The sequence below is a fragment of the Sylvia atricapilla genome, chromosome 1 (assembly GCF_009819655.1).
Source record: "Sylvia atricapilla isolate bSylAtr1 chromosome 1, bSylAtr1.pri, whole genome shotgun sequence".
NCBI lineage: Eukaryota > Metazoa > Chordata > Aves > Passeriformes > Sylviidae > Sylvia > Sylvia atricapilla.
The window spans coordinates 152,100,639-152,113,628 of NC_089140.1; the positions used below are offsets into that span (position 1 = coordinate 152,100,639).

The 12,990-nt window shown below is 51.4% G+C and overlaps 3 protein-coding genes across 3 annotated transcripts; all 3 read right to left on the minus strand.

Annotated features, from left to right (window-relative positions):
- Positions 1-3,858: 3,858 nt before the first annotated feature.
- On the minus strand, positions 3,859-4,471 carry LOC136360347 (feather beta keratin-like). The gene is made up of 2 exons (XM_066317563.1): positions 4,392-4,471; positions 3,859-4,198 (listed from the first exon to the last, which is right to left on the minus strand). Exons 1-2 carry the CDS (start codon positions 4,469-4,471, stop codon positions 3,859-3,861), a joined length of 420 nt encoding a protein of 139 aa, XP_066173660.1.
- Positions 4,472-7,205: 2,734 nt separating this feature from the next.
- Positions 7,206-7,858, minus strand: LOC136373557 (feather beta keratin-like). Its single transcript, XM_066338510.1, has 2 exons — positions 7,740-7,858; positions 7,206-7,551 (listed from the first exon to the last, which is right to left on the minus strand). Exons 1-2 carry the CDS (start codon positions 7,856-7,858, stop codon positions 7,206-7,208), a joined length of 465 nt encoding a protein of 154 aa, XP_066194607.1.
- Positions 7,859-10,553: 2,695 nt separating this feature from the next.
- LOC136373646 (feather beta keratin-like) lies at positions 10,554-11,184 on the minus strand. The gene is made up of 2 exons (XM_066338621.1): positions 11,070-11,184; positions 10,554-10,897 (listed from the first exon to the last, which is right to left on the minus strand). The coding sequence occupies exons 1-2, from the start codon at positions 11,182-11,184 to the stop codon at positions 10,554-10,556; spliced, it is 459 nt and encodes a 152-aa protein (XP_066194718.1).
- Positions 11,185-12,990: the final 1,806 nt, after the last annotated feature.

Genomic DNA, 12,990 nt, shown 5'->3' on the forward strand with positions numbered 1-12,990 from the left:
CTATATTAATACAGCATAACTTTTTAACGTAACACATTTAGTGTTCATTTCAATATTTGCGAAAAGCCAATCGTATAACATGTATTTTTAATAGAGGGAAGGAAAAGGGGGTGCAGGGAAAGGAGGTTCCCAGGTTCCCCTCCCACCCCATCCCCAAAGGGGCTCATCAAAAGGGATTTTGATGTGAACATGTTTTAATCACTTTTAATGCATTTAAGCTGAGATTAAAAAAGAGCAGAGCTTTCCTGCGGGTGGGGGGATGGTTTTGAAGGCACCCCCTCCACTTGCAGGTGGCTTTTCCTTTGGGATTTTTGCAAGGCAAAAATCTCAAAAGCGCTTAGCTCTAAATTAAAATTTTGAAACGGGAATTGCATGAGACCAAGCCAAGAATTCCCACATTCCTCCCACCAAAGCCCTGGATAGCCCCAGTGTTGAGGAGCAATAGAATATCAGTTTTTTCATTCTTTTTCTCCTGGCTGAGACCTGGAAATGTGTCCTTTTTCCTTGGAAAGTCTCGGGGAAGGCTGAATCCTTGAGATCTCCTTGCTGGAGTTGAGGGGGGTAATTTGCATATTAAAAGATGTCACCTTGTGCCTGTGTCCTCTGGAAGTGCCCATCCCCTCTCACAGCTGGCTGGGTCCCAGCATGTGCCCAGCCCTTCCAGGCCTTTCCCAGCTCCAAAATCCCCACTCCCAGGAATCTTGGTGTTGTTCCCACCTGATTTTCCAGGATTCCCTGGCTGATCTCACCCACGGAGCCAGGGATGGACTCCGTGGGTTGGACTGGGATGGACTGAAGCTCCTTCTCCATGCCAGCTAATTCCATGTCTGTCCTGCATCCTCCATGAGACACTAAAGTTTGGCAAGAAGAAACCTCACATCGATGTTGGGATGAGTCAGATCCAGCTGCATCCACGCTTCCACCTCACTTCACGGCAAAATTATGGAGTAAAAAGGTTTGGGTTGGAATAAAATCGTTCCCATAAATAAAAATCATCCCATTCCAGCCCCCTGCCATGGGCAGGGACACTTTCCACTAGACCAGGTTGCTCCAATGTGGCCTTGAACACTCCCAGGGATGCAGGAAAAAGGGAAAAGAAGATTTTCCACGTGCTGGTGGGAGGATAAGATCTTCCTGCTGCCTCCTGCAAGTTTTGGGAGACTAATTAGGGATAAACCCGTGTTTCAGCCAAGGAATTGCTGGGAGGTGGTGCAGCCAAGAGCTGCTGTGACAGCACTCGAATAACCACGGTGTTGCATTAAGTGTAGCAATTTTGAGTTTAAATATGCTAATTCTGGGGCTAATTACCAAAGAAATGTTGGAACATGAGGGAAGATCACAGGGGAAAGGGATAAAGTTGCGGTGACCACATGGGACAGGCTCGTTTGTTAATGAAACATCACCCAGGCTTCTGATGTTATCTAACAAGGCCTTGGGATTTAAGGATCAAAGCCCAGAGCAGACCCATTAGCTCATCTGGGCAGGGCGTCTGCGTGACATGATCCAGAGGACATCCCAGGACCTTCCAGCCAGATAAAGCCTGGGTGGCTTGGCCAGATCCAGAACCGCTGCTTCATTGTGAGGTGTCATTTCCATAACAAAGCTTCCTTGTGGGTGACCTATTTCTCCGGAACGGGCCCAGTTTTGGGTCCTGCCCCACTCCCAGCTCTGCCCTCCCCATGCCTTGTAGGAAAGTCAGGCAGATGGGAATGAGATTCCCAGGTGCACCCTTTCCCAGGTGGAAGCTGTCTGAGGATGATGCCTTATGTCTGCAGCCAAGCTCCAGGATCGCAGGTGAGAGGGCTCTAAGCATCTCTTCCCCGCTAAAATTCCAGCTTTGGGGCTCTTTTTTTAGGGAGCAGCCCACCCCTTTTCCAGGCCTTGTCCCACCTGTGCCAGTTTCCATAGGGATTGGGAGTTGCTCCCCACAGTGTGCAGCCCTTTGGCAGTGGGAGTTATCCAAAAGCACAGAGGGGAAAGACTGGGATGGAGGTGGGGGTAATGGCCACAGATATTCCAAGAAACACCGTTCATGGGATTGGGAGCAGCTGCCACACGAGAATTATCCTTTCCACCATCATTTTGGATTTGATCTTGTCGAGTGTGGTCCTCTGGAGGAGGGAGATGAACCTGCCACTGCTCCGTGATGGGGTTTGGGATTATTCTGGGCTAGGTGGGTGTGAATCCCAGCGGGAGAGACACTGGAAGATGCCACCTCTTCCAGCCCATCCCACCTGCCCAGGGTCTCCTTGGATGGAGTGTGGAGAACTGGGTGGGGGGCAACCCGAGGGACCTGGATTTCCCAGGGTGGATTGGAGAGAGGAATGTGGGCACAGGGAACTGTGGATGTGGATGTCAGCCTCCTCCCAGTGTTCCCTGGAACCCACGTGAGCTGACTGTGCCCAAAAGGAGCGTCTCTGGCGCAGGTTTGGGATGAGGCAGACATCCCGCTGGGCCTGGCTGCTTGGGCATGTCCCAGGACCTTGGGAAGGCAAAATCCTACTCTTATTTCAGTCCAAGCGTTGATGTCAAGCTGGATGAGCTCCAAGGTGAATGAGTATAAGAGCACGGATTACTTAAATTTGTCTTTTTATAGGTTAGACTTTGCTTTAAGAGGAGCTGAAGTTCGTGCCTCAAGGGCAACCAGGGTAAATGCATTATTTACACTAAATCAAGAAATAAAAAGGTCAAACAGTTCTGAACGAATTCCCTCTCTCCTTTCCCAGCTCAGATGCAGGGGCTGTTTAGTTTTTGTTTTAGGAGAGGGCTTTGTTCCTCAGCAAACTCTTCCTCTTTGAACCAAATCCGAATCCAGCTGTGCATGGAGTTCTCTGGGCTCCAGCTGCTCCAGAGATGTTATTTTAATTTGCTTTTGATGAATATTTTAGTGCTGCCAATAGCCCTGGAGACGCTGAACTTGTGTGTCAGCCCAGAGCTCACCTGTTTGCCGGGAGCCTTTGTACAGAGGAAAAAACCAACACATCAAAGGAGAAGAAAGAATGAACATCACTGGCGAGAAGCAATTTGGAGAGACCAAAGCTGTTTATGACACAAAAATCCGTGTTGGAGAGTCTAAATTGGGAGGCAAAGAAGCAGGAAGGTGGCACAAGGGACACCATCTTCTCAACAGGGTCACGGGCTTGTTCCTGCACCTTGTTCCCTGGTCTCCATGCTGTGCCTCAGGAATCCACAGTGACTTGTGGGAGTGAAGTCATAATGGGGAAGTGCTGTGTGACCTCAGAGGAGAGGGTTGGTGGATTGGGGACAGCAGCACAGATGATCCAGGAACCCTAAATAGGGAGGAGGGTGGCCTGGAGGCCTCCTTAATGGGACCCTGCAGTGAGGAGGGAAAGGGGAATCTCCATCAGGGATCGGTTGAAGACCTCATAACAAATGTGAGGTTCTGACCTGGAGACTCCCAGGGAGGTGGATTGGGAGCTGTCCAGCCAGATGGACAATGCAGCAATGGCCATCGCCGGGGTCACCTGAGGAACTCACAGAAAGAGGCATGAGGACTTGAAACCACAGTAAGACAAAGGCCCTTGCAGGAAGAGGGGACAGGGAAATGGGCCTTTCTTGTGGTTGTCCTGGCACACCCCTGAAAGTGAGGATGGTGTCACAGAGACTGCAGCTGTTTAGGCCAGGAGCAAAGAAGTAGCTGCAAGGAGTCTGGTACAATACAACGAGGAGGCATCAGAGGCTTTGCTGCAGGAGGACTTTATTGAGGCAAATAATGAATACAGAGGAACAGCGAGTAGAAGGGATCCAATGTGAGCTTCAAAGTCAACCATCAGCTGAGGTGCTTTGGCTTGCAGGAGCTGAGCAACAAGATGGTGGTGTCAGTGGTTCTGAGGGCCCTCAGCAGATGCCCCTCCTGCCATAGCAGCCCAGGCCCCGCAGGCCACAGCCATAGCCCAGCCCATAGCCAAGGCCAAAGCCAAATCCCCCAGAGACGGGCTGTCCCTGGGCACTGAGTTCAGTGCCCACGGCAGCCGAGGAGGTGGATCCGACGACGGTGCTCTGGGGGAAGGAGGTCATGATGGGTCCTGGCAGGGTGACCAGCACAGGGGAAGGGTTGATGATGACACGGGAATCCTGGCATTGCAGGGCACAGGGCTCGTTGCAGCTGTTGGCCAGCGGGGTGGGTCCGCAGGGAGTGCAGAGGTTGTTGCAGGCCATGGGTGTGGTGTGGACGGTCCTGGAAGAGAGTGGGGTTAGGCAAAGAAGAAGTGTGGGGATTGCAAGGGGTGGTGATGCCAGAGGGTGATGGAGTGTGGAGGCTGTTGTGGGTCTGTGGGGAGGTGTGAGGGCTGCTGAGGCTGGGGCTGAGTGTGCTGGAACAGGAGGATCAGGGGTTTGAGGAGCAGCAGGGTGAGGGGTTTGAGGCTCACCTGGTTGTCAGCAGGAGGACAAGGTCTGAGGAGAAGTGTGTGATGGAGAGAGGCTCTGGGCCGGCTTTTATTCTGGTCATGGGGGGGAGGGACAGCCTTGTCCCATGGCCTTGGGGCATTTTGCTGGCCACAATTCCTGGCTGGCTCAGAGTGGTGAGTCCTGAGGTGGGGAGTGTTTTGCTTCCCACAACTCTGCAGTGTCATGTCTTGCTCTTCAGGCCATGACCTTGGCGGCAGCTTTTAAATGCCAGAATTAGAGACCAAAGGCTGCTGCTGTGGATGTTGGTCTGAGAGGGCTGCAGACGTGACCAGAGCTTTGGAGAGGTGCGATGTCATCATTGTGCTGGTGGCATGCTATGGAATTTTGGGTGTGTGGTGAAGCGGGGTCTCATTATCCCACAGCCAGGTCGGGCTCATTTGAGCTTTGCAGATCTTTTTGAGGGTAACAGGTGTCCCCTTCCATCACATTTTCTGTCTCCCTGCCATGTTGTGAAAATTCTAAACCTCTCTGTATTCCAGGCCTTTCCTGCTGGAAATGGGAAAGCAAATCCTGTGATTTAGAGATGCCCCCCTATACTCCCCAAAGTCTTGTGTTAGTCCACCCATGGCTGGTGAAGGGTGAGGAGAAGAAGACTTGCAAGGAGCAGTCCATGGAAGTGCAGACATTGACTTTTCAGAAAAAGTGCTGACCTTGTTACTCTCTAGAGGTACGAGAATGGAAATCATAATATCAGTTTTGTCTGACACAGCCTTGCAGGTCATGGCGTGGGGAGTGTTTTCCTCCCCACAGCTCCGCAGTGTCCTGCTCTTCATCCCGTGTCCATCTGACCTTGGCAGCAGCTTTAAAGTGAGAGTTGGTATTTGGGAGGATTTGCTCGGAAGATGTGTGTCAGAGAAACCTGTACATACGACAAAAGCCTAAGAAAAATATGGGTGTCATCAGTGAGGTCATTTAGTGGCCCTTGTGTGGTTTAGTTTGTGGGTGTGATGTGCAGAGGGGCCCCATTCCATCGCAGCCATGTCAGGGTGGCCTGGCCTTTGGAGCTCTGCTGAGCACGAGGAGTTGCCCCTTCCCTCACAGTCATTCGTAATTTAAAGTGTGAGTGTTTGAGACCAAAGGCTGGCGTTGACTCTGCATGTCAATCAGGACTGAAGGTGTGACTAATATTTTGAAAGCTGGGGTGTCATCTGTTAGTTCAGCCTGCAGAACCCATGGGTTTTAGGTTTGTGGATGTGCTGTGAAGAGGGATCCCAAACTATGATGACGGAGTGGCTGAGACCCCACTTGACTGTTCCACCAGCCAGAGGTTCCTGAGACTGAGGGTTCAAGGACTCTCCTGAAGTTCAAGCAAAGGAAAGGTGAAGTTCTGCATGTTGACAGAAATAGCTCTGGGCCATGTCTCATGCTGTGGGCTGAGAGTCTGGAAAGTGGATTTTCTAGCAGGGATGCTCTGGTGCTGGTGGAGAACAAAGACCAGAAGGTTGCAGTGTGGATTTACTTCAATTGGTGTCACCAGTGTCCAAGAGAGATGTCATAGAATTGTTGCTGTGAAGTTGGGAGAGGTGGCCCTTGCTGTCTTTAGAGCGCTGGTGACATCCCATGTGGAGTGGTGTGGACATTTCTGGCTTCCACAGGTGAAGAAGCACAAATGGAGGAGTAAACAAAGACCAGCTGAGGGCCACGAGGTAGTGCAAGGACAGGTGAATCTTTGCTGGAGGAGAGACTGAGAGAACTGGGACTGAAGGGACAAGGCTGGGTCGGAGGTGTCACAAGTGTGTAGGAGCCCAGCCGGTGTCATCTGTGTGAACATGAAGAGAAAGGGGGCAGGTGCACAAGTGAAAAGAGACAGAATTCCATAGGCCAAGAAGGCAAGGATTTTTTTGTGGATGTGGATGCTAACAGATTGCAGGAGATGTTGGATTCCTTCTCCTGGGAGCTCCAAATGTGAACTGGCCATCGTGCTGGAAATGCTGTCCCTGCAGGGCCTGCTAGAGCAGAGGGGATGGAATCACTTGCTCTCCAGCAGGAACTCAAGTGGCTGCTCTTGTTCCTCTGTTTGCTGGGAGGACTAAAGAGTGCTGCTGGAAAGAGAATTTTTCAAGTGTGAGCTGTCATAGAGTGACTTTGGCAGAGCAGTGCCCAGGACAGAATTGTTGCTTCAAGGCCTTTGGTGCTTGAAGTGATTTTGGTGTCATGTTCTGGAAGGAACCCCTCTGCTCTGTTTCTCATGTCTGTGTTGGTTCTTACTGCTGGGGACACAGAATCACAGAATGTGTGGGCTGGAAGACAGCTTCAAGATCATTGATTCCAGCCCAGCCCTAACATCTGAACTATGTCACGGCATCGAGTGCCACGTCTTTTTTTAAACACATGCAGGGATGGTGACTCCACCACCTCCTTGGACCAGACTATTCCAGTAGTTAATCACTCTTTCAGTGAAAACCTTCTACCTAATATCCAACCTATATTTCCCTTGACACAGCTTAAGACTGTTTGCTCTTGTTCTATCAGTTGCTACCTGGGACGTATTTGCTAGGAAATGTTCTTTGCTTCTTTTCCATCCAACGTAATGGTTAAGTGTTGGAATTGCAGAGGGTGAGAGTGTGAGATCATTGTAACTCAAAAAATGGAGGACAAAACTGAGGTTTTGATGCAAGAAAAATTTATTGAAGTGGAAGAATGATAAGAAAGAAGAAGCTGAAGGAATCAGGTGTGAAGTACAAGTAGACGGACCTTTAACCCTGGTGCTTTGGCTTGCAGGAGCTGTTGCCAGAGCCCTGAGCTGGTGGTGTCAGGGGTGGTGCTGAGGGTCTTCAGCAGACGCCCCTCCTGCCGTAGCAGCCCAGGCCCCCCAGGCCACAGCCATAGCCCAGCCCATAGCCAAGGCCAAAGCCAAATCCCCCAGAGACGGGCTGTCCCTGGGCACTGAGTTCAGTGCCCACGGCAGCCGAGGAGGTGGATCCGACGACGGTGCTCTGGGGGAAGGAGGTCATGATGGGTCCTGGCAGGGTGACCAGCACAGGGGAAGGGTTGATGATGACACGGGAATCCTGGCATTGCAGGGCACAGGGCTCGTTGCAGCTGTTGGCCAGCGGGGTGGGTCCGCAGGGAGTGCAGAGGTTGTTGCAGGCCATGGCTGTGCTGTGGAGGGTCCCTGGAAGAGAGTGGGGTAAGGCAAAGAAGAAGTGTGGGGATTGCAAGGGGTGGTGATGCCAGAGGGTGATGGAGTGTGGAGGCTGTTGTGGGTCTGTGGGGAGGTGTGAGGGCTGCTGAGGCTGGGACTGAGTGTGCTGGAACAGGAGGATCAGGGGTTTGAGGAGCAGCAGGGTCAGGGGTTTGAGGCTCACCTGGTTGTCAGCAGGAGGAGAAGCTCTGAGGAGAAGTGTGTGAGGGAGAGAGGCTCTGGGCCGGCTTTTATTCTGATCGTGCAGGGGCGGGACAGCCTTGTCCCATGGCCTTGGGGCATTTTGCAGGCCACAGTTCCTGGCTGGCTCAGAGTGGTGAGTCCTGAGTTTGGGAGTGTTTTGCTTCCCACAACTCTGCAGTGTCATGTCTTGCTCTTCAGGCCATGACCTTGGCGGCAGCTTTTAAATGCCAGTATTAGAGACCAAAGGCTGCTGCTGTGGATGTTGGTCTGAGAGGGCTGCAGACGTGACCAGAGCTTTGGAGAGGTGGGATGTCATCATTGTGCTGGTCGCATGCTATGGAATTTTGGGTGTGTGGTGAAGCGGGGTCTCATTATGCCACAGCCAGGTCGGGCTCATTTGAGCTTTGCAGATCTTCTTGGGGGTAACAGGTGTCCCCTTCCATCACATTTTCTGTCTCCCTGCCATGTTGTGGAAATTCTCAACCTCTCTGTTTTCCAGGCTTTTCCCGCTGGAAATGGGAAAGCAAATCCTGTGATTTAGGGATGCCCCCCCATACTCCCCAAAGTCTTGTGTTAGTCCACCCATAGCTGGTGAAGGGTGAGGAGAAGAAGACTTGCAAGGAGCAGTCCATGGAAGTGCAGACATTGACTTTTCAGAAAAAGTGCTGACCTTGTTACTCTCTAGAGGTACGAGAATGGAAATCATAATATCAGTTTTGTCTGACACAGCCTTGCAGCTCATGGCGTGGGGAGTGTTTTCCTCCCCACAGCTCCGCAGTGTCCTGCTCTTCATCCCATGTCCATCTGACCTTGGCAGCAGCTTTAAAGTGAGAGTTGGTATTTGGGAGGATTTGCTTGGAAGATGTGTGTCAGAGAAACCTGAACATACGACAAAAGCCTAAGAAAAATATGGGTGTCATCAGTGAGGTCATTTAGTGGCCCTTGTGTGGTTTAGTTTGTGGGTGTGATGTGCAGAGGGGCCCCATTCCATCGCAGCCATGTCAGGGTGGCCTGGCCTTTGGAGCTCTGCTGAGCACGAGGAGCTGCCCCTTCCCTCACAGTCATTCGTAATTTAAAGTGTGAGTGTTTGAGACCAAAGGCTGGCGTTGACTCTGCATGTCAATCAGGACTGAAGGTGTGACTAATATTTTGAAAGCTGGGGTGTCATCTGTCAGTTCAGCCTGCAGAACCCATGGGTTTTAGGTTTGTGGATGTGCTGTGAAGAGGGATCCCAAACTATGATGACGGAGTGGCTGAGACCCCACTTGACTGTTCCACCAGCCAGAAGCTCCTGAGACTGAGGTGTCAAGGACTCTCCCGAAGTTCAAGCAAAGGAAAGGTGAAGTTCTGCACGTGGGCAGGACTAGCTCTGGGCCATGTCTCATGCTGTGGGTTGAGAGTCTGGAAAGTGGATTTTCTAGCAGGGACGCTCTGGTGCTGGTAGAGAACAAAGACCAGAAGTTTGCAGTGTGGATTTACTTCAATTGTTGTCACCAGTGTCCAAGACAGATTTCATAGAATTGTTGCTGTGAAGTTGGGAGAGGTGGCCCTTGCTGTCTTTAGAGCACTGGTGACATCCCATGTGGAGTGGTGTGGACATTTCTGGCCTTCACAGGTGAAGAAGCACAAATGGAGGAGTAAACAAAGACCAGCTGAGGGCCACCAGGTAGTGCAAGGACTGGTGAATCTTTGCTGGAGGAGAGACTGAGAGAACTGGGACTGAAGGGACATGGCTGGGCCGGAGGTGTCACAAGTGTGTAGGAGCCCAGCCGGTCTCATCTGTGTGAACATGAAGAGAAAGGGGGCAGGTGCACAAGTGAAAAGAGACAGAATTCCATAGGCCAAGGAGGCAAGAATTTTTTTGTGGATGTGGATGCTAACAGATTGCAGGAGATGTTGGATTCCTTCTCCTGGGAGCTCCAAATGTGAACTGGCCATCGTGCTGGAAATGCTGTCCCTGCAGGGCCTGCTAGAGCAGAGGGGATGGAATGACTTGCTCTCCAGCAGGAACTCAAGTGGCTGCTCTTGTTCCTCTGTTTGCTGGGAGGACTCAAGAGTGCTGCTGGAAAGATAATTTTTCAAGTGTGTGATGTCATAGAGTGACTTTGGCAGAGCAGTGCCCAGGACAGAATTGGTGCTTCAAGGCCTTTGGTGCTTGAAGTGATTTTTGTGTCATGTTCTGGAAGGAACCCCTCTGCTCTGTTTCTCATGTCTGTGTTGGTTCTTACTGCTGGGGACACAGAATCACAGAATGTGTGGGCTGGAAGACAGCTTCAAGATCATTGATTCCAACCCAGACCTAACATCTGAACTATGTCACGGCATCGAGTGCCACGTCTTTTTTTAAACACATGCAGGGATGGTGACTCCACCACCTCCTTGGACCAGACTATTCCAGTAGTTAATCACTCTTTCAGTGAAAACCTTCTTCCTAATATCCAACCTATATTTCCCTTGCCACAGCTTAACACTCTTTGCTCTTGTTCTATCAGTTGCTACCTGGGACGTATTTGCTAGGAAATGTTCTTTGCTTATTTTTCATCCAACGTAATGGTTAAGTGTTGGAATTGCAGAGGGTGAGAGTGTGAGATCATTGTAACTCAAAAAATGGAGGACAAAACTGAGGTTTTGATGCAAGAAAAATTTATTGAAGCGGAAGAATGATAAGAAAGAAGAAGCTGAAGGAATCAGGTGTGAAGTACAAGTAGACGGACCATCAACCCTGGTGCTTTGGCTTGCAGGAGCTGTTGCCAGAGCCCTGAGCTGGTGGTGTCAGGGGTGGTGCTGAGGGTCTTCAGCAGATGCCCCTCCTGCCGTAGCAGCCCAGGCCCCCCAGGCCACAGCCATAGCCCAGCCCATAGCCAAGGCCAAAGCCAAATCCCCCAGAGACGGGCTGTCCCTGGGCACTGAGTTCAGTGCCCACGGCAGCCGAGGAGGTGGATCCGACGACGGTGCTCTGGGGGAAGGAGGTCATGATGGGTCCTGGCAGGGTGACCAGCACAGGGGAAGGGTTGATGATGACACGGGAATCCTGGCATTGCAGGGCACAGGGCTCGTTGCAGCTGTTGGCCAGCGGGGTGGGTCCGCAGGGAGTGCAGAGGGTGTTGCAGGCCATGGCTGTGCTGTGGAGGGTCCCTGGAAGAAAAGAAGTGAGGCAGGGCAGGGGTGAGGGGATGTGGGGACTAGTGGAGTGTGGAGGCTGTTGTGGGTCTGTGGGGAGGTGTGAGGGCTGCTGAGGCTAATTAGGAGCGTGCTGGAATGGAGGGTACAGGGGGTCAGGAGTAGAAGGTTCAGGGGTTTGGGGCTCACCTGGTTGTCAGCAGGAGGAGAAGCTCTGAGAAGTGTGAGAGGGAGAGAGGCTCTGGGCTGGCTTTTATGCTGGTCGTTGGGGGGCGGGACAGCCTTGTCCCATGGCCTGGGGGCATTTTGCAGGCCACGGTTCATAGCTGGCTCAGAGTGGTGTGTCATGAAGTGGGGAGTGTTTTTCATCCTGAAACTCTGCAGAGTCATGTCCTACTTTTGAGTCCCTGTGAATGTGATCTTGGTAGCAGCTTTTATATGTAAGAATTACAGACCAAAGACTGTTGAGGATGATGATTTTTGGGGATGGCTGTAGACGTGACCTGAACTGTGTGCAGTGGTGTGTCATCAGTGAAGTCAGCCCATGGCCCTGGTGTGCTGTGGTTTGTGGGTGTCTTGTGCAGAGGGTCCTCATTCCCCCACAGCCAGGTCTGGCTCATCTGGGCTTTGCAGCACTTCTGGGGGTGACGTGTGTCCCCTTCCATCACATTCTCTCCCTCCCTGTCCCATTCTTATCCTTCTAAACCTGTCTCTCTGCCAGGCCTTTCCTGCAGGATATGGGAAAACAATCCCCGTGACGCCTCCCCTGCTGTCCAGTGTCTTGTGTTGGTTCATGCACAGCGCTGGTCTCAGGTGGGCCCAGCAAGGTCATACTCTGGGGTGCCATTGCTGGGCTCTGAGTGAAACCTAGAAAGGACAACTGGTGAAGGGTAACATGAAGTCCTGAGGAGCAGTTGAAGGAACTGTGGACATTCACTTTTCAGTTAAGGGAATTGATCTTCTTACTGTCTAGATGTACCTGGATGCAAATTGTAACATCAGATTTGTCTGGCCTGGGCTTGCGAGGTGTGATGTGGGGAGTGTTTTCCTTCACACAACTCTGCAGCGTCATCTCTTTCTCTTCAGGCTGTGTCCATTTCACCTTTGCCGCAGTTTTAATGTGAGAGTGGGTATTTGAGAAGGTTTGCTTGGAGAGCACATCTCAGAAAAACCTGAATATAGAACAAAAGCCGACGACATATTATGTGTGTCAACCATGAGGTCATCTGGGGCACTTGTGTGGTCCAGTTTGTGGGTGTGTTGTGCATCACAGCCATGTCAGGCTGGTCAGGCCGTTGCAGCCGTTCCGCGTATGAAGAGCTGTTTCTTCCATCACGGTCATTCTTCCTTTAAAGTGTGAGAATTTGAGACCAAAGTCTGCTGTTCATGGTGCGTGTAAAAGGGGAATGAAGACATGACCAATATTAGGTGAGATGTTATGTCATCACCGAGGTCAGCCTGTAGAAGTGATGGGTTTGTGCTTATGGGAGTGTTATTTAGAGGGGTCCCAAACTGTCACAGGCTGGTCAGGCAGGTCTGGGCTTTTAACCTGTGCCAGGTGTGAGTTCCTGATCTTTTCTGTTTCATATGGGCAGTAGGACAGTTGGCCCTTTCGAGTGTTAGGAGATAGTGGAGTGTCGGATGTCCCACTTGGTTGTTCATAGGGATCTGGAGTCCATGGGTTAAAGCAATCTCCTGCATTTCAGGAGTGTTAAATGTGAAGTTGTGCATGTGGGCAGGAATGGCCCTGGCCCCCAGGTCATGCTGTGGACTGAGAGTCTGGAAAGCGGCTGATGGAGAACAGAGAAACGACAAGATCTCAGTGGAGCTTTACTACAAAGGATGTCGCAAGTTTGCAAGAGAGATTTGTGAAAATTGTTGCGATGAAGTTGGGAGAGGTGGCCCTTGCTCTCTTTAGAGCACTGGTGAGATCCCATGTGGGTTGGTGTGGACAATTCTGGCCTGAACTGGTGAAGAAACACAAATGGGGAAGTGAACAAAGACCAGTTGAAGTCCACCAGGTCATGCAAGGGCCTGGTGCGTCTTTTCTGGAGGAGAGATGGAGAGAGCTGGGACTCTGAGGAAACAAGGATGGGCAGGAATGTGTCACA

Coding starts and splice junctions, on each gene's coding strand:
- LOC136373646 (XM_066338621.1), bottom strand. CDS start 11,184: ATGCCCCCAGGCCATGGGACAAGGCTGTCCCGCCCCCCAACGACCAGC. Junction 10,898..11,069: donor TCTCCTCCTGCTGACAACCA/GGTGAGCCCCAA, acceptor CTTCTTTTCTTC/CAGGGACCCTCCACAGCACA.
- LOC136360347 (XM_066317563.1), bottom strand. CDS start 4,471: ATGACCAGAATAAAAGCCGGCCCAGAGCCTCTCTCCATCACACACTTC. Junction 4,199..4,391: donor GTCCTCCTGCTGACAACCAG/GTGAGCCTCAAA, acceptor ACTCTCTTCCAG/GACCGTCCACACCACACCCA.
- LOC136373557 (XM_066338510.1), bottom strand. CDS start 7,858: ATGCCCCAAGGCCATGGGACAAGGCTGTCCCGCCCCTGCACGATCAGA. Junction 7,552..7,739: donor CTCCTCCTGCTGACAACCAG/GTGAGCCTCAAA, acceptor ACCCCACTCTCT/TCCAGGGACCCTCCACAGCA.